The sequence below is a fragment of the Eschrichtius robustus genome, chromosome 1 (assembly GCF_028021215.1).
Source record: "Eschrichtius robustus isolate mEscRob2 chromosome 1, mEscRob2.pri, whole genome shotgun sequence".
Lineage (NCBI taxonomy): Eukaryota > Metazoa > Chordata > Mammalia > Artiodactyla > Eschrichtiidae > Eschrichtius > Eschrichtius robustus.
In genome coordinates, this window is record NC_090824.1 from 117,289,119 (window position 1) to 117,310,125 (window position 21,007).

The window sequence follows — 21,007 nt, forward strand, 5'->3', positions numbered from 1 at the left end:
TCCCAAACAGTTGTTTTACTAGGGTAAACTGGTCTAACCTCAAACAACAGGTAGCGGAGCAGTATTTTTTTAAAAGAAGGTTCTGTGCATTTGGAAACTAAGTCAAAACATCAGTATTGATTACACCAAGGCCAATCATTCAGACAATTAAATAGAGTATTTAATACAAACAAAAATACTTTATAAACACAATCTTTTATTTTAAACTTCTCCATGTTAAAAATGAATCAGTAAGTGTCCTGGTAATCACACCAACAAATATTTTGTTAGTTATAAGGGCAAGCTGAATTCAGTAACAAAAAAATATAATTAAATTATGTTGTAATATGAAACAAATAATTAAAATAGATTATTCTTACTTTGATTTACTTATTCAAAAGCCATTGAAATCAAACATTTCATTTTCTACAGATGTATAATATTCTGCCCTGTACAGAACTAAAGAGAAAGTGATTCTGTATAATCAGCCATAATATGCACAGATTCCTAATGCCTCCAGTTATTTTTGTAAAACTTAGAACAATACCTAGTATAATACTTAGTTGCTTCTAGTAGTCATTAAGATTTTAGTTCTGTTCCTTGAATTATATTCCGAATCTTCTCAGCATCATTTTGTACAATTCTGTTGGATGGATCAATCTTAAGGGCAGCTTCATAATCCTGTAGGCCTATATTTATATAGCAATGATGATGAATAAAATATTTTATAAATACTTGTGTTATCTAAACAATATTTTTTTAAAATAAAAAGAATCATTAAATCCATGGTTCAGCACAAGCAACAGGTTTTAGTCAGATTCCCACTTTCACATACATGGTCTCTAAGAGACTGAAGAAATTTTTCAGTAATTTCAGAAATAATTATGATTTCATTCAAGATTCAGTAAGAAGCAGTTATTTTAAACTGAAATACAAATAAGCTAACAGCTTAAATTCATTAAAGCATGAATAGACTCAAAACTCATATATCAAAAGGACATTTTTATCACTTCAATGAAAACGTAATAAATGTCATCTTATTTCAAAATTCTAGATTTTAAAAAATAATTTTGGTACACTCAATCCATACTTTATATAATTTATAGACTATAGTTTGTGCTCTCTTTTTTTTTTTCTAATTATCCTATCTACAAAATTTCTTTGAGGAAAATTGGTTAAAAAGGAAAGCATTGTGGACTGGTTGTTAAAAATATATAACTGGGGCTTCCCTGGTGGCGCAGTGGTTGAGAATCTGCCTGCCAATGCAGGGAACACGGGTTCGAGCCCTGGTCTGGGAAGATCCCACATGCCGCGGAGCAACTGGGCCCGTGAGCCACAATTACTGAGCCTGGGCGTCTGGAGCCTGTGCTCCGCAACAAGAGAGGGCGCGATAGTGAGAGGCCCGCGCACCGCGATGAAGAGTGGCCCCCGCTTGCCACAACTAGAGAAAGCCCTCGCACAGAAACGAAGACCCAACACAGCCATAAATAAATAAAAATAAATAAATTAAAAAAACAAAACAAAACACAGAGGCCCCCCCATCACTGCTCATGAAACCATTGTTTAAAATATATATATATATATAACTGAATCTAAATCTTTAACAAAAATATCAGTGAGAAGAATTTCTAAGGAAACTTGAGTTCCAGGTGCTATTGATTTGCCATGCCACTTCAGGCAAATCACTTAACGTCTCTAAGTCTCCATTTTCTCATCTTTAAAATGAAGGGTCCTTTTAGCTCAAAAAAGTCTAGGATGCTGTAATTCCTAAAGAATGCTTATAGTGTTTCATTCCTGTCTTGATAATTTTTATCGTCATGAAGTTGGACAAGACTCTTAAAAAACAGGATAGGCATATAAACCTAATTTGGATGCTTTGGTTAGAAAAATCTAAAAAGGCCAGAAACAAGCTTACAAACAAGTCAGAAATAATAAAACTTTATAAGCTAAAGCCAATTCCCTGGCAAGACATCAGGAATAGGCCTTTAGGCCTTGAATAAAGGGAAACTGAACGTGAATCTGGGTAGGGAAGTATGGGAAGAAGAGCACTGAAGATAAAACTCGGGGGCAACATCAGTAACTGCAAATAGTCCTTAATTACATTAAAAATGAAAAACAATAAAAATTAAATTAAATTAAAACAATAAAAATTAAATAAATATGGCTTCCATACACATGAGACTGAATTACAAACCTTAGTACGGTCTCACAAAAATAAGCAGCAATTGATCATACATTGTGGTAGATCAGTTATTTCTGAGCTTACGAATGTATATATGTATATATGTATGTATGTAGTGTCTGTGTGTCTGACCAAAGAAGCTCATTTTAAAATTTCCATTATATCTTAAGTGACTCATTTATCACACATCTTTCCACAAAAAAACTTGTCTGATACTACAGCATCTCCCTAGACCTAGGGAGATGTTTATATCTTGTGTTAATTCCCTTCTACAACAATGATTTTTTAAAATATTTCAAATCATCTTTTGTTTTGTCAGATAAATTGCAAAGAATAAATTAAATGCTAAAAGTATAAAATAATGGAGTCATCTTGAATAATGGCAATGACATTTTTTTTAGAGTATAACTCCGAACTTAGAACATTTCTGTCATTTCTTACCTTCTACATACAATTCTAGTTGACAGAATGCTGTTCCACGTCGTACATGTGCCTTCATTCTTGCATTAGCATTGTCTGCAACAGGTGGTGTCAATAATTCTAGTGCCTTACAAAAAGAAAAAAAAATAGGGAAAAATATAATTTCCTAATTTAAACTTGAGCAAAAAGATGATAAAACTCAACTTTAAAACAAGCCTCAAGCCCTCACCCACCTAAATTTTTGGCTTAACTAGGACAGGAATTTATCAAATACATACATTTATGTTGAACAATTTTAGGACTTGTTCAATTGTTCCTATATGAGATTCATACCCTTGCCCCCAAACTTATGATTTAGTTTATCATTTGAAACCTCTACAGCTTTACCTTTACTAGCAGGGATGATTAAATAGCATTAATTTAATTAATGCTATTAATTATAGTATTATATATACTATATATAATGCTTCTATATTTAAATTTGGTGATTCAGTTTATTCATTCATTCAATAAATATTTGTTTGTGCCCGAAATTATGCTACTAATAGGAAAACTGGATCATAAAAATATTGTCAGATCTTCAATAGCTTAATGAGATCAAAATATGAGGACTCGATTGTTTCCTCCGTATCCTCAATCTCAAGGAGACACATAAGAGATTTTGCATGTGATTTCCCTTAAAACAAGTTACTTTGATATAGGGGGAAAAAAAAAGAAAAAACTAGAAGTTTAAGATAATGACATGATATTCATAATGGAAATTAGAATATACTAAATTACTCTGAAAATGGAAAAATAATCATGGAGATATCCTTTTACTGTGCAAGCAGTAGTGACACCAAGTGTTCTTCTATCTCGCATTAAGTCTGCAAAACTTTAATAAGAAAAAAGGTGAGCACAAACTGACAACCATTTACTAATTTCCTTCTGAACTTCAATTGATACACCAGGGCAATTGATAGGGGATCTCTAATCTAATTTGAAGTCTCAAGAAACACTAGTTCCTTGTCCATTAAAAAAATTCAAAAAAATAAAAAATTCAAAAAAATAAAAAATAAAAAAATTCTTTTTGGGGGGAATTCCCTGGGGGTCCATTGGTTAGGACTCTGTGCTTCCAATGCAGGGGACACAGGTTCGATCCCTAGTTGGGGAACTAAGATCCTGCAAGCCATGTGGCACGGCCAAAAAAAAGAAAATTTTTTTTTTTTCAGTAAAAAGATGTAATAAGCAAGATTCTTAAAATCCTTGCATCTCATTTATTCAAATTTAACTGACAAAAGATAAGGGCATCATTTAAACCAATAAATAGGAGCATAAAAATTTTAAAGCACCATATATAAATAAATAGATATACATACCTTAGAAGAATCTTCTATGGCCTTGTGTAAGTTTTTCAGTTTTAGATGGCAAGCAGCCCGATTCAAATATAGTAGTGGAATCTTATTATTTAGTCTTATGGCTAAGTTGTATGCATTAATAGCTGCCAAATAGTTTTCTGTTGCAAACAATTTGCTAATGAGATGAAAACATAAAAGAAAAACAATGTAACACTAAAAGAGAAACACAGAAATAATATCTAATGATATTTGGCACAGGGGATGGATGGCTTCCTTTCTTTCCATTCCTTGTAAAATGGACATTGTGGGTGGCACTAAGCCCACCTATCCTCCATACATCAGCATGTAATCTGAATGGGACTGACCTCACCTCCACCTCCAAGGGTAGCCAATCAGTAGCTTAAGCCAATAGGCATATTTCCATCCTCCCTGCTACAATGATTGACAAAGGGATGGATTTATGACCTAAACTGGTCTATTCAGAATGAAGCCTGTGATTTGATTACCAACGTTGGAGAACGAAAAATTGGGAAAACTCCCCCTGCTGGACACAAATGAAGAAAGCACATAAGCCCAAATTGTTGCTGACCATTTTTAATACTGTGGGAGGAGCTAGCACTAGAATAAAGTTGATACTATTGAATTATGAAAAGGATAAAAAGGCAGTTAAGCTGTTGGACCAAGCTTTACCCGAAATGTAACACACCTTTAGCTTTTTAGTTATATAAGCCAATAAATTCCTTTAAACATTAAGTCAGTTTAAATTGGGTTTCTCAGTTACTTGCAAAACAAAAGCATCCTAATAAATACACTCTTTCAGTTCAAACCTTCCAAAATTCTCTTCAAATAAAGAGACGTACATAATTAAAGGATGTATTTAAAACATAAAGTTTCTTTTTTGTTTTTCATGTACAATTCCTGGTATTTCGAAAAATGCATAAACATAAGGAAAATAGAAAATACTTTGCCAAATATAAAAGTGCCATATAAACAACACTTTGTATTCATTTCCAGTCGATTGTACTGTACACTTTACAATTCTAGAATAATAAACACGATGACTTCAAAAGTAGACCCATAAAAGGAGCCAGCAAATCATGAATAAAAGGTAAAATGACACCACTGTGACATCTAACCTAAGCCTGACTCAAGTTTAAAATAACTTCCACAAACTAGAAAAGCTAATTCTGTGGGAACAGTTTAGCTTTCTGAAATGTCTCATTTCAACTAGGATGTTTCTGACTGCAAGTAACAGAACCTCAACTCAAACTGGTGTAAACAAGGAAGGAAATAGATCACCTCACATTAAGCAAGTTCAGAGGCAAAGGCTCCATGCCCAATATGACCAGCAGAACAAGGATCTTATCAAGGCCTCAGGTTCCTTCCATTTCTCCACCCTACTGGACTCAGCAGCTACTTCATCCTGGAGCTGGTTTTCCTCATGCATAGTTCAAGGTGCCACATTCAGGCACAATATTCATTAGAAGAAAATGGGACAGTATTTTCTGGTATATGCTCCTTGAGAGCTAGAAAACCTTGCCCAGATATCTCCCAGTTCACTTCCTTTCCCATCTCACTGACCAAAAATATCTACCCTTAAAAAATATTTTGCCTTAAAAAACCCACCAGTTTCTCCTGTTCTCAATCCTTCTACCCATTCTCTCTCTCTCTCCCGTTTCACTCCTCAATGCTATATACTGCTGTTTGGGAACTTTTAAAAAAATTCAACAATATGACCATCTGTCCATGTTAATAAATATAGAGATATACTATTTTTACAGAGATTTTTACAGACCACTCTCTCATTTGTGCAAGGATTTCTAAAACCAGTCTCCTCCTACTGATAGACAGTTAGGTGTTTTGTTTCCCAATATTTAGCTTTTATAAACAATATTATAAATAAACATTACTGCACATATACATAAAACACACACACACACCAGCAGTGTAATGAAAGTAATCCTGATTTGTTGCAGTCAGAATTTATAGCTGAACTTGGGATAGGGTCCCCACCCTAAGTCACACAGGCAAGGTCTACACACCTAAACAAAATAGGGACTCTGCCAACAAGGATAAAAGGAGATGATAAATGTTGGCTAGATAACCTACTGTGTCTACTACAAACCTTCTTTTTAAATTAATTTAATTTTAATTTTAAAATCTACCATTTTAACCATTTTTAAGTGTACAGCTTAGTGGCATTAAATACATACACACTTTACACACTTTTGTACAACCATCAGCACCATCCATATCTAGAACTTTCTCATCTTACCAAAATGAAACTCTATACCTATTGAACAATAACTCCCCATTCCCTCCTACCTTTGACAACCACCCTTCTTTTTCTGTCTCTGTGAGTTTGACTCCTCCAGATATCTCACATAAGTGGAGTCATATAAGGACAGTATTTGTCCTTTTGTGCCTAGCTTATTTTACTTAGCATAATGTCTTCAAGGTTCATCATGTTGTAGCACGTGACAATATTTTCTTCCTTTCTAAGGTTGAATAATAGTCTACTGTATGGATATATCACATTTGTTTATTCATTTATCCATCAATAGACCCTTGGGTTGCTTTCACCCTTTGGCTATTGTGAATAACGCTGCTATAAACATGGGTGTACAAATATCTGTTTGTGTCCCTGCTTTCAATACTTTTGTGTGTATATCTAGACATAGAACTGCTGGATCATATGGGAATTCTTTTTTTTTGGTCATGCTGCACAGCATGCAGGATCTTAGTTCCCTAACCAGGGTTCGAACCCGTGCCCCCTGCAGTGGAAGCACGGAATCCTAACTACTGGACTGCCAGGGAATCCCCTCATATGGTAATTCTATTTTTAACTTTTTGAGGCGCCTCCATACTGTTTTCTCTACTGTGCACCACCATTTTACATTCCCACCAACAGTGTTCAAAGGTTCCAATTTTTCTACAACCTCACCAACACTTGTTATTTTCTGGGGTTTTTTTTGTTGTTTGTTTTTTAATAATAGCCATCCTTCTGTGTGTGAAGTAGTATCTCATTGTGCTTTTCATTTGCATTTTCTGAATGATTAGTGATGTTCGGCATCTTTCCACGTGCTTATTAGCCAGGTGCATATCTTTGAAGAAAGGTCTATTTAAGTCCTTTGCACATTTTTTAATCAGGCTGTTTATTTTTTGCTGTTGAGTTGTAGAAGTTCTTTATATGTACTCTGATATTAACCCTTTTCAGATATATGATTTGCAAATATTTTCTCTATTCCATGGGTTGTCTTTTCACTCTGTTGACAGTATCTTTGATGCACAAAAGTTTTTAATTTTGATGCATTCCAAAATAACCATTTTTTCTTTTGTTACCTGTGCTTTTGATGTCACATCCAAGAAATATTGCCAAATCCAATGTCATGAAGAACCCTATGTTTTCCCCTAAGAGTTTTATAGTTTTAGCTCTTATGTTTAGGTGTTTGATCCATTTTGAGTTAATTTTTGTATATGGTGTTAGGTAAGGGTTCAAATTCATTCTTTGGAATAAAGACTGAAAATGGAATGAAAACTGGATATCCAGTTTTTCCAACACCATTTGTTGAAAAACAACATCCTTTCTCCATTAAATAGTCTTAGCACCCTTGTTGAAAATCATTTGACCATATGATTTTCATATATGAAGGTTGTTTCTGGGCTATCTATTCCACTGGTTTATATCTATATAAACCTTATATTAATACATTCATTTGGAGTTCCATTTTTCATCTTTAACATAAGTTTACAGTTTTATAATGTAACAGTTTTATCAGAAAAATTCTCCCAGATTCTAAAGGAAGAAGAACTTACAATGAGCAGTATTAAAAGAACCAGTGTAGGATGTAGGAAACAAACTTATGGTTACCAGGAGGGAAAACGGGGGAGAGGGATAAACTGGGAGATTGGGATTGACATATACACACTACTATATGTAGAACAGATAACTAATAAGGACCTACTGTACAACACAAGGAACTCTACTCAACACTCTGTAATGATCTATATGGGAAAAGAATCTAAAAAAGAGTGCATATATGTATATGTATAACAGATTCACTTTGCTGTACACCTGAAACTAACACATTATAAATCAACTATACGCCAATAAAAATTTTAAAAAATAAGAGCCACTGTAGGAGGCATAAGAGCAAGAAATATGAAGTATTAAACATTTTTAATGTTTACATATATATTAAAATAAAATCCAAATGAACATTACATTCTTTAAAGTTCAATACCAGTACAAACAACCAATAAAGCATAATTTGCTTTATGCCTTTCAGAATGGTTCTGAACTCAGAAATAGCTGAATTTCAAAAGGAAAGGGAAAAAAAATTAAACCTCTGTCTTAAGGGTAGTAGCCTTTGAACACCAAATTTAAACAGAGAAGCTAATAACCAGTAAGTCTCGCCTGATGGCTCCAAATAAAGCAATGCCAGTGAAAAGAATTATGCAAAAGTACTCATTCAAAACACATTGAGTCCTTATGGTACTGACTGTACAGAAAGAGCAAAAGAGACGTGGACAATTGCGAACACTCCTGTCATTTTTATGATGATTGATTGGTTTGACTTTGTAAAGAAAGAAACATTCTGATTGGCAATGGCCAAAAGGGCCAAACATTTTGAGCAACGGTTCAGCATAGGAGAAGTTACAAGAAGCAGGAGTGATAAGAAAGAAGCAATGTGGAGGGAAGTAAAGAAAGGAAATCAAAAGAGAAATCAAAAGCAGTGGGGCTTATATTGATAGTAGGTATAAAATAGATAACTAATGAGAACATACTGTATAGCACAGGGAACTCTACTTAATGCACTGTGGTGACCTAAATGGGAAGGAAATCCAAAAAAGAGGGGATATATGTATATGTATGGCTGATTCACTTTGCTGTACAGTAGAAACTAACACAACATTGTAAAGCAACTATACTCCAATAAAAATTAATTTAAAAAAAAAAGAAATGACTAAAGGAAGCAAGATGTAGAATTTGTACCTTGATAGTACTGTTCTTTGTATACTGAGATGTTACAGATTATATGTCACACCGTCATTTTATATATAGTAAGAAAAAATCTGCCAGTTAAACTATAACAATGTTTGCTTACTTGAAAAAAAAAAGCAGTGGGGCTTAGAAACAGCAATGGAGGCAGAGAGTAACACATATTCCAATACAAGACACAACAGCTCTGTTTTGTGGGTAATAAGGACTCTAACAGCCACCTACCCCTCAAAAGACTTTTAAGGTCCTTGTTTCTTTCAGCATCTTATATGGGTAGAAAACATTCTTGGTATCTCAAGAGCTTCTAAAACTGAGTATTAGTGCACCTTAGTGAAGGAACATCAACCAGTACAATTTAGCACTCAGGATGGAAGGAGGAAAAGGATACTGCACACAAAATAAAATGACAAGTTAGGCCATAATAGGGACTGTACTGCAACAGAATATTATGGGCTGTAAAATACATACAATCAACAAACAAAATTATAATTATGTCAAAGAAGTCATCTTAGAATATGGCTTCTAAACTTTAAGTCAGGCAAAAGGTAGCAGCATAAGAAAACTGTCTTATCTCCATAAACAAATAAAGTTGTAAAAAATGCAGCAGAGCAACAAGGCAGATTTGGCAGATCTGTTCTGAAAGTAGGCAAGTACAAGTAAATACTGGGAGACAATTCTCCATGGGTCTTTTACCCTGCGTGTCATATGTCAGATGCACTGACAGCTTCTGTTTGGGACTATCTTTTAAAAGATGTTTGTATAGAGCACAGCCTTGGAAGATAGAGATAGTGTCTCTCTCTGGGGCAAAGAATAGATTTGTTCACTGCTCAGTATAATAAAGATATTATCACCTTGTGAGGCAAAAGTTGGACAGGTTTGCTTATAATCCTCTCTAAAAAGCTGTGCTCCTTAAGCTTGGCCTTCTCAGCTATGGTACAAAACCTACTGTGTGTACAGCATCCACCTGGGTCCCCCTCTGCATTGGCCCCATGGGACTTTAGGGGCAGAGGGAACCAACACGAAGGTCATGCTGTCTGATGTGCCTTGAATAGTAAAGTCCTTTCTCTTTGACTCATGAGTCTCCTGACTTCTGTCAGCACCTATGAAACAGTGGTAGGCTAACTCTTCACAGTTCTTGCCAGGGCATGGATCCAAACCAAAGTGTTAGAAAGAAATTCAATCTGGCAAGTAGAACTGTATGCTGTGTTGGGAGAAGATGGTAACAGGTGGTTAACAATCAGTATCAAAAAGTCCAACATGAAGTAAAAGGACATCCAGACAGGCAGATAGAATGCAGCTACAGAAAATTCACAAACAGCAAGCAAACAGAAATTCAGACTGGCACAAGTTGGTACTAGGTTAGTCAGTCATCAAATAGCAGGCTCCCACACACAAAGCTGGGGTTCAGAAGAGAATTAACTTGGGTGGAAAGAGAATAAGTAAAAGCAGAGCAGAGCCTCAGTCTTAAAAGGACTGGAGTATTGGGCAGGCTATAAAATCTGACACTTAGGCCAAGAGAAAAAAAAAGAAAATTCAGACACTAGAACTAATGTAGGTAATTTTATGTAACAACAGTAATATGATGCTGGGCGCTAGATTGTAGAATTATATATCCTTAATTTCCTCCTATCTAACATTACAATTTGCTGTAGAGAGTGAGGTATGCAGATGGCATTCAAGTGGTCCTAATGTGGGGGAAGAAGGAACTTTCAGTCTGGGGTTAAGAGAGCATCCAAAAAAAACGCATGCTAAAACTCAAGCACAAAGTAACATCAGTGGGACAGAACAACGATTCATCTAACCTTATATGATTATAATTGACTGGAAGGGTAGCTATTATTTACAGATTCTGAGTCATGTAAGGCTGTTAAATAACAACACACCATGTGAATATATAAATTAGAGCACAGAAACTCTGTTTTATGAGATGTTCTCAGTAAAAAGCTATCTGGTACAATGTTAATTGCCAACGGTAAAATGTTCTCATGAGCAAATAAAATTACCTAAGCTTATAAATTTTCCTGAAAGGTAGATTTGGCATCTAAAACTAAGACTTGGCAGTAGAATGCTAGGTAAAAAAAATGAAAACATTCTATGGCTTTTTCTAAGAGTCTCTTTTGAGTAGATACAATCCCATAAACAGTTTTCTCAAACTATTGCTCTTTTGGAAGGCTTGTCCACTTCTACCCACGGGTTTAAAAACAATAAAGGACAGTTGGACTGTTTCTGCCTGTGTAAATATAGAAGGCTAGCATGAAACAAAGCCTCTGGAGAAGAAAGTATTTGAAAGTATTTTATCTTTTGGCTTAAATTCAACACTGCTTCTGAATGGGTTCTATTATGTCTGTTTCTGTCTTTTGTACTGCATTACATTGCCAGAGAGGATACATTTCTCTCTAATGATTAGTACCTTTCCTTTTATCTGTTTGTACTTGGCTCTATGATTAACTGTACTTTGTTTCTCTGGGTGTCACTAGTTAATAAGTTTTCTTCCATCTCTCCTCATTTTTAACTCTTTTCTTCTCCTATTTTGCTTCTCTTTCTTATTCTACCTAATTGGAGGCAGTGAGGCAAAATGGTACAAAAAACAACAGAGACTGAAGTGATTACAATCTACCAGTCACACCCGACTGCAACCAAGTACACTTTTGCACTAGGTTGCTGGCAATTCATTGCTTTTGCCAGCAGTCACACACACACACACACACACACACACACACACACACACACATCTTTTGCTGTACTTGTCAAATTCCAACCTCAGCTCAATGATCTTATCTGCTCTTTCCTCTCTTAAATCGAAATCACAGCATTAGTATATCAAAAATAAAACCAGATCAAACACTGTCTAAGACGTTTAGCCAGTCCCAGCACCAAAAACATCTTATGCCAAAGGACTTTCTAACCATCTCCATCAACCTGCTACCTTTGGGCTGATCAAAAAGCATGCTTCTTCTTTGTCCTCACATGAAAGTTCGTATTTGCTGGTCTTTCCTACTCTCATCCTCCTCTATTCCTTTGCACTTTCTTATTCCTGTTCTACCATAATTGACTCCAACTCCCAACCCAATCCTTTCTTAATCCTCAAAATTTCCACACAATGCTTTTTAAAGTAAGCCTGGCTCTTTCCGGAGGGCAGTGCTATCTCTACCACTGTCTCTACAGAGGACCATCAGGGAAGGGGCTAGGACCATAGGACTTGGCATTTTCCAGACTCGCTTCTGCTAGTTCCAAGGTGTAATTCTCCCCTTATGAAAAAATCATCATCCTTTGGGACTCCAGACATCTTTACCCTGTGGCCTTCCAGTCTCTGTCATCTAACTGGATTTTTAAGAGCATTATTCTCTTATTCATTGAGGGCTTTGAAACCTGGCTCCCAGCATCTGTCTCCATCCCAATTTATGCCATAATTCCAGAAGATTCTAAGGTTTATGTATATGACCCATTTATCAATTTAGCCTTGAAATACCTGGGACTCCTTAACTCAAATTACCTTCCCTTCAACTTCACTTTTGCTACCCACTCCCTGGGCCACATCTTGGACTTTGTCGTCACCTGAATTGTACTACTTCAGTGATATCAAACTCTGGAATCCCAGCCACTGACCAGAACTTTCTATTCTGCAAACTTTCCCTTTATAGTCAACCTTCAACCTTACAGTGCCCTCTAATTTCTTAACTGCTCTGTATTCTCTTAGTCCACTGGGCCCCTCAGGGCATCTCTTCCTTTCTAACCCAGCCTAGATTTCATGGTTAAATATCCGAGCTATTTTTCCATGAGCAATCTGGTCCCTTGCACTACTAGTCTTCTGCTGTACTTGTCAGTCAAAACTCCAACCTTGGATCAATGATCTATTCTTAAATCCAAAACACTAAACACTATAAAAGATAAATCACATAGCTATACTGACTGGCATCTCTATGAATTCACGTTCTCTAATCTAGCAGAGCCCTCAACAGTACCCACCAAGCAATTATTGTTAGAAATGTATCTAGTTTCATACTTGCCTTCACTTTCTTTCCTTCCATCTCAGAAAATAAACTCTGTCTATTGCAACTTAATCTTTCAATATTTTCTAGACCAAAGAAACCAATCCAACAGGAGAGCACCTTCAGCTATGCACACTTCAGTACTCTCAGGCTGCAAGGAAGAGCAATTCATGGTCACACCACTTGGGCTGCCTTCACGAAGGCTGAACAATTGGAACAAAAGGACAGGAAGAAGATGTTATTTATCTGTGAGAGGTGCACAGCACTATCTGAAACACAAGCTTCATTATCATATTGACCTGGGATTGAATCCTGGTTCTACTTATAAAGTACCACCTGAGACAAGTTTCGTAACCTCTCTAGCCCTGTTCTACATTTATAAAATCGTAATAAAGATAATAATATCCAACTAGCTAGATTGCTAAAGGAATTAAAAGAGCTAGTTTGTGCAAAGCTGCTAGCCTCTTAATAAACATTTGTTAAATGAGTGCAAAAGCAGTGGTTCCTAGCCAACTACAGTTGTGAGGATTTAATGAGATAGTATATGTGAAGCTCTTGTAACCTATCACAAGCTATGAACATAATAACTGTGATTATGACAATGGCAGCTTAAAGATAAGCAAACACTATTAAACAAATAATTTAGACTGGATACACCTGGGGGGCAGGGCAGGCAGAAGGCCAGCAGACTGGGTAAAAACCAAGGGGGGTTGGAGCTTCAAGATGGCGGAAGCGTAAGACGCGGAGATCACCTTCCTCTCCACAAGTACATCAGAAATACATCTACATGTGGAACAACTCCTACAGAACACCTACTGAACGCTGGCAGAAGACCTCAGACCTCCTAAAAGGCAAGAAACTCCCCACGTACCTGCGTAGGGCAAAAGAAAAAACAGAGACAAAAGAATAGGGACGGGACCTGCACCAGTGGGAGGGAGCTGTGAAGGAGGAAAGGTTTCCACACACTAGGAAGCCCTTTCGCGGGCGGAGACTGTGGGTGGTGAAGGGGGGAGCTTCGGAGCCATGGAGGAGAGCGCAGCAACAGGGGTGCGGAGGGCAAAGCGGAGAGATTCCCGCACAGAGAATCGGTGCCGAGCAGCACTCACCAGCCCGAGAGTCTTGTCTGCTCACCCGCCGGGGCGGGCGGGGGCTGGGAGCTGAGGTTCAGGCTTCGGTCGGATCGCAGGGAGAGGACTGGGGTTGGCCAAGTGAACACAGCCTGAAGGGGGCTAGTGCACCACGGCTAGCCAGGACGGAGTCTGGGAAAAAGTCTGGACCTGCCGAAGAGGCAAGAGACTTTTTCTTGCCTCTTTGTTTCCTGGTGCGCGAGGAGAGAGGATTAAGAGCGCCGCTTAAAGGAGCTCCAGAGACAGGCGCGAACCGCGGCTATCAGCGCAGACCCCAGAGACGGGCATGGGACGCTAAGGCTGCTGCTGCAGCCACCAAGAAGCCTGTGTGCAAGCACAGGTCACTATCCACACCTTCCCCCTGGGAGCCTGTGCAGCCCGCCACAGCCAGGGTCCCGTGATCCAGGCACAACTTCCCCGGGAGAACGCACGGGGCGCCTCAGGCTGGTGCAAGTCACGCCGGCCTCTGCCGCCGCAGGCTCGCCCCACATCCGTACCCCTCCCCTCCCCAGGCCTGAGTGAGCCAGAGCCCCCGAATCAGCTACTCCTTTAACCCCGTCCTGACTGAGTGAAGTACAGACGCCCTCAGGAGACCAACATGCAGAGGTGGGTCCAAATCCAAAGCTGAACCCCAGGAGCTGTGCGAACAAAGAGAAAGGGAAATCTCTCCCAGCAGCCTCAGGAGCAGCCGATTAAATCTCCACAATCAACTTGATGTACCCTGCATCTGTGGAATACCTGAATAGACAACGAATCATGCCAAATTGAGGAGGTAGACTTTGGGAGCAAAGATATATTTTTTTTCCCTTTTTCTCTTATTGTGAGTGTGTATGTGTATGCTTCTGTGTGTGATTTTGTCTGTATAGCTTTGCTTTTACCATTTGTCCTAGGGTACTGTCTGTCCATTTTTTGGTTTTTTTTTAACTTTTAAAAAAATTTTTCTTAATAATTATTTTTTATTTTAATAACTTTATTTTATTTTATTTTACTTTATTTTATTTAATTTTATCTTCTTCTTTCTTTCTATTTTTTCTCCCTTTTATTCTGAGCCGTGTGGATGAAAGGCTCTTGGTGCTCCAGCAAGGCGTCAGGGCTGTGCCACTGAGGTGGGAGAGCCAAGTTCAGGACACTGGTCCACAAGAGACCTCCCAGCTCCATGTAATACCAAACAGCGAAAATCTCCCAGATATCTCCATCTCAAGGCCAAGACCCAGCTTCACTCAATGACCAGCAAGCTACAGTGCTAGACACCCCATGCCAAACAACTAGCAAGACAGGAACACAACCCCATCCACTAGCAGAGAGGCTGCCTAAAATCATAAGGCCACAGACACCCCAAAACACACCATCAGACGTGGACCTGCCCACCAGAAAGACAAGATCCAGCCTCATCCACCGGAACACAGGCACTAGTCCCCTCCACCAGGAAGCCTACACAACCCACTGAACCAACCTTAGCCACTGGGGACAGACACCAAAAACAACAGGAACTACGAACCTGCAGCCTGCAAAAAGGAGACCCCAAACACAGGAAGTTAAGCAAAATGATAAGACAGAAAAACACACAGCAGATGAAGGAGCGAGGCAAACACCCACCAGACCTAACAAATGAAGAGGAAATAGGCAGTCTACCTGAAAAAGAATTCATAATAATGATAGCAAAGATGATCCAAAATCTTGGAAATAGAATAGAGAAAATACAAGAAACGTTTAACAAGGACCTAGAAGAACTAAAGAGCAAACAAACAGTGATGAACAACACAATAAATGAAATTAAAAATTCTCTAGAAGGGATCAATAGCAGAATAACTGAGGCAGAAAAACAGATAAGTGACCTGGAAGATAAAATAGTGGAAATAACTACTGCAGAGCAGAATAAAGAAAAAAGAACGAAAAGAATTGAGGACAGTCTCGGAGACCTCTGGGACACCATTAAACGCACCAACATTCGAATTATAGGAGTCCCAGAAGAAGAAAAGAAAAAGAAAGGGACTGAGAAAATATTTGAAGAGATTATAGTTGAAAACTTCCCTAATATGGGAGAGGAAATAGTTAATCAAGTCCAGGAAGCACAGAGAGTCCCATACAGGACAAATCCAAGCAGAAACACGCCAAGACACATATTAATCAAACTATCAAAAATTAAATACAAAGAAAAAATATTAAAAGTAGCAAGGGAAAAACAACAAATAACACACAAGGGATTCCCCATAAGGTTAACAGCTGATCTTTCAGCAGAAACTCTGCAAGCCAGGTGGAGTAGCAGGACATATTTAAAGTGATGAAGGAGAAAAACCTACAACCAAGATTACTCTACCTAGCAAGGATCTCATTCAGATTTGATGGAGAAATTAAAACCTTTGCAGAGAAGCAAAAGCTAAGAGAATTCAGCACCACCAAACCAGCTTTACAACAAATGCTAAAGGAACTTCTCTAGGCAGGAAACACAAGAGAAAGAAAAGACCTACAATAACAAACCCAAAACAATTAAGAAAATGATAATAGGAACATACATATCAATACTTACCTTAGATGTAAATGGATTAAATGCTCCAACCAAAAGACATAGACTGGCTGAATGGATACAAAAACAAGACCCGTATATATGCTGTCTACAAGAGACCCACTTCAGACCTAGGGACACATACAGCCTGAAAGTGAGGGGATGGAAACAGATATTCCATGCAAATGGAAATGAAAAGAAAGCTGGAGTAGCAGTTCTCATATCAGACAAAATAGACTTTAAAATGAAGACTATTACAAGAGACAAAGAAGGACACTATATAATGATCAAGGGATCGATCCAAGAGGAAGATTTAACAATTGTAAATATTTATGCACTCAACATAGGAGCACCTCAATACATAAGGCAAATACTAACAGCCATAAAAGGGGAAATCGACAGTAACACAATCATAGTAGGGGACTTTAACACCCCACTTTCACCAATGGACAGATCATCCAAAATGAAAATAAATAAGGAAACACAAGCTTTAAATGATACATTAAACAAGATGGACTTAATTGATATTTACAGAATATTCCATCCAAAAACAACAGAATACACATTTTTCTCAAGTGCTCATGGAACATTCTCAGGGTAGATCATATCTTGGGTCACAAATCAAGCCTTGGTAAATTTAAGAAAATTGAATCGTATCAAGTATCTTTTCCGACCACAACGCTATGAGACTAGATATTAATTACAGGAAAAAATCTGTAAAAAATACAAACACATGGAGGCTAAACAATACACTACTTAATAACCAAGAGATCACTGAAGAAATCAAAGAGGAAATCAAAAAATACCTAGAAACAAATGACAGTGAAAACATGATGACCCAAAACCTATGCGATGCAGCAAAAGCAGTTCTAAGAGGGAAGTTTATAGCAATACAATCCTACCTTAAGAAATAAGAAACATCTCAAATAAACAACCTAACCTTACACCTAAAGCAATTAGAGAAAAAAGAACAAAAAAACCCCAAAGTTAGCAGAAGGAAAGAAATTATAAAGATCAGATCAGAAATAAATGAAAAAGAAATGAAGGAAATGAGAGCAAAGATCAATAAAAGTAAAAGCTGGTTCTTTGAGAAGATAAACAACATTTATAAACCACTAGCCAGACTCATCAAGAAAAAAAGGGAGAAGACTGAAATCAATAGAATTACAAATGAAAAAGGAGAAGTAACAACTGACACTGCAGAAATACAAAGGATCATGAGAGATTACTACAAGCAATAGTATGCCAATAAAATGGACAACCCGGAAGAAATGGACAAATTCTTAGAAATGCACAACCTTCCAAGACTGAACCAGGAAGAAATAGAAAATATGAACAGACCAATCACAAGCACTGAAATTGAAACTGTGATTAAAAATCTTCCAACAAACAAAAGCCCAGGACCAGATGGCTTCACAGGTGAATTCTATCAAACATTTAGAGAAGAGCTAACACCTATCCTTCTCAAACTCTTCCAAAATATAGCAGAGGGAGGAACACTCCCAAACTCATTCTACGAGCCCACCATCACCCTGATACCAAAACCAGACAAAGATACCACAAAGAAAGAAAACTACAGGCCAATATCACTGATGACCATAGATGCAAAAATCCTCAACAAAATACTAGCAAACAGAATCCAACAGCACATTAAAAGAATCATACACCATGATCCTGTGGGGTTTATCCCAGGAATGCAAGGATTCTTCAATACACACAAATCAATCAATGTGATACACCATAGTAACAAAATGAAGGAGAAAAACCATATGATCATCTCAATACACGCAGAGAAAGCTTTCGACAAAATTCAACACCCATTTATGATAAAAAACCCTCCAGAAAGTAGGCATAGAGGGAACTTTCCTCAAAATAATAAAGGCCATATATGACAAACCCACAGCCAACATTGTCCTCAATGGTTAAAAACTGAAACCATTTCCACTAAGATCAGGAACAAGACAAGGTTGCCCACTCTCACCACTATTATTCAACATAGTTTTGGAAGTTTTAGCCACAGCAATCAGAGAAGAAAAAGAAATAAAAGGAATCCAAATCGGAAAAGAAGAAGTAAAGGTGTCACTGTTTGCAGATGACATGATACTATACATAGAGAATCCTAAAGATGCTACCAGAAAACTACTAGAGCTAATCAATGAATTTGGTAAAGTAGCAGGATACAAAATTAATGCACAGAAATCTCTAGCATTCCTGTATACTAATGATGAAAAATCTGAAAGTGAAATTAAGAAAACACTCCCATTTACCACTGCAACAAAAGGAATAAAATACCTAGGAATAAACCTACCTAAGGAGACAAAAGACCTGTATGCAGAAAATTATAAGACAGTGATGAAAGAAATTAAAGATGATACAAATAGATGGAGAGAAATACCATGTTCTTGGATTGGAAGAATCAACAATGTGAAAATGACTCTACTACCCAAAGCAATCTACAGATTCAATGCAATCTCTATCAAACTGCCAATGGCATTTTTCACAGAACTAGAACAAAAAATTTCACAATTTGGATGGAAACACAAAAGACCCCGAATGGCCAAAGCAATCTTGAGAAAGAAAAACGGTGCTGGAGGAATCAGGCTCCCTGAGTTCAGACTATACTACAAAGCTACAGTAATCAAGACAGTATGGTAAGTAAGAATCTTAAAACCTATGTATTGATATCTCTCTGGAAGTGAGTCAAGTGGGTGTAAAGCGACATAAACACAGCAGTGAAAAGCAGCTAAACCCCATTATAAAAATAAATTACTTTTAAAAACCCGTGAAACAAAGACAGTGAAAGAGAGAGAAATTCTTACAAAATTCGTTCAGGGGCTGTGTTGCAACCTGGATTGACCATATCTAGAAAAGAAGAAGTAAAACTGTCACTGTTTGCAGATGACATGATACTATACATAGAGAATCCTAAAACTGCCACCAGAAAACTGCTAGAGGTAATTAATGAATATGGTAAAGTTGCAGGATACAAAATTAATGCACAGAAATCTCTTGCATTCCTATACACTAATGATGATAAATCTGAAAGAGAAATTATGGAAACACTCCCATTTACCATTGCAACAAAAAGAATAAAAGACCTAGGAATAAACCTACCTAGGGAGACAAAAGACCTGTATGCAGAAAACTATAAGACACTGATGAAAGAAATTAAAGATGATACCAACAGATGGAGAGATATACCATGTTCTTGGATTGGAAGAATCAACATTGTGAAAATGAGTATACTACCCAAAGCAATATACAGATTCAATGCAATCCCTATCAAATTACCAATGGCATTCTTTATGGAGCTAGAACAAATCATCTTAAAATTTGTATGGAGACACAAAAGACCCCGAATAGCCAAAGCAGTCTTGAGGCAAAAAAATGGAGCTGGAGGAATCAGACTCCCTGACTTCAGACTATACTACAAAGCTACAGTAATCAAGACAATATGGTACTGGCACAAAAACAGAAACATAGATCAATGGAACAAGATAGAAAGCCCAGAGATTAACCCACGCACCTATGGTCAACTAATCTATGACAAAGGAGGCAAAGATATACAATGGAGAAAAGACAGTCTCTTCAATAAGTGGTGCTGGGAAAATTGGACAGCTACATGTAAAAGAATGAAATTAGAATACTCCCTAACACCATACACAAAAATAAACTCAAAATGGATTAGAGACCTAAATATAAGACTGGACACTATAAAACTCTTAGAGCGGGCTTCCCTGGTGGCGCAGTGGTCGAGAATCTGCCTGCCAATGCAGGGGACACGGGTTCGAGCCCTGGTCTGGGAAGATCCCACGTGCCTTGGAGCAACTGGGCCCGTGAGCCACAACTACTGAGCCTGCACGTCTGAGCCTGTGCTCCGCAACAAGAGAGGCCGCGATAGTGAGAGGCGTGGCGCGCGCACCGCGATGAAGAGTGGCCCCCGCTTGCCACAACTAGAGAAAGCTCTCGCACAGAAACGAAGACCCAACACAGCCATAAATAAATAAATAAACAAATTAAAAAAAAAAAACAAAAAAAAACTCTTAGAGGAAAACATAGGAAGAACACTCTTTGACATAAATCACAGCAAGATCTTTTTTGACCCGCCTCCTAGAGAAATGGAAATAAAACCAAAAATAAACCAATGGGACCTAATGAAACTTCAAAGCTTTTGCACAGCAAAGGAAACCATAAACAAGACGAAAAGACAACCCTCAGAATGGGAGAAAATATTTGCAAACGAATCAACGGACAAAGGATTAATCTCCAAAATATATAAACAGCTCATTCAGCTCAATATTAAAGAAACAAACACCCCAATCCAAAAATGGGCAGAAGACCTAAATAGACATTTCTCCAAAGAAGACATACAGATGGCCACGAAGCACATGAAAAGATGCTCAACATCACTAATTATTAGAGAAATGCAAATCAAAACTACAATGAGGTATCACCTCACTCCTGTTAG

At 37.5% G+C, this 21,007-nt stretch overlaps 1 protein-coding gene across 2 annotated transcripts in view; it reads right to left on the reverse strand.

Annotated features, from left to right (window-relative positions):
* Positions 1-412: 412 nt before the first annotated feature.
* DNAAF4 (dynein axonemal assembly factor 4) overlaps positions 413-21,007 on the reverse strand; it is an 82,402-nt gene continuing 61,807 nt past the window's right edge. Inside the window, exons 7-9 of one of the 2 annotated variants that reach the window (XM_068551920.1) lie at positions 3,940-4,093; positions 2,603-2,708; positions 413-668 (exon numbers count right to left, since the gene is read on the reverse strand). In XM_068551920.1, coding sequence (XP_068408021.1) covers positions 559-668; positions 2,603-2,708; positions 3,940-4,093 — 370 coding nt within the window. In that variant the 3' untranslated portion in view covers positions 413-558. The remainder of the gene's footprint in view (positions 669-2,602; positions 2,709-3,939; positions 4,094-21,007) is intronic. The other variant, XM_068551925.1, reaches the window with a different exon arrangement.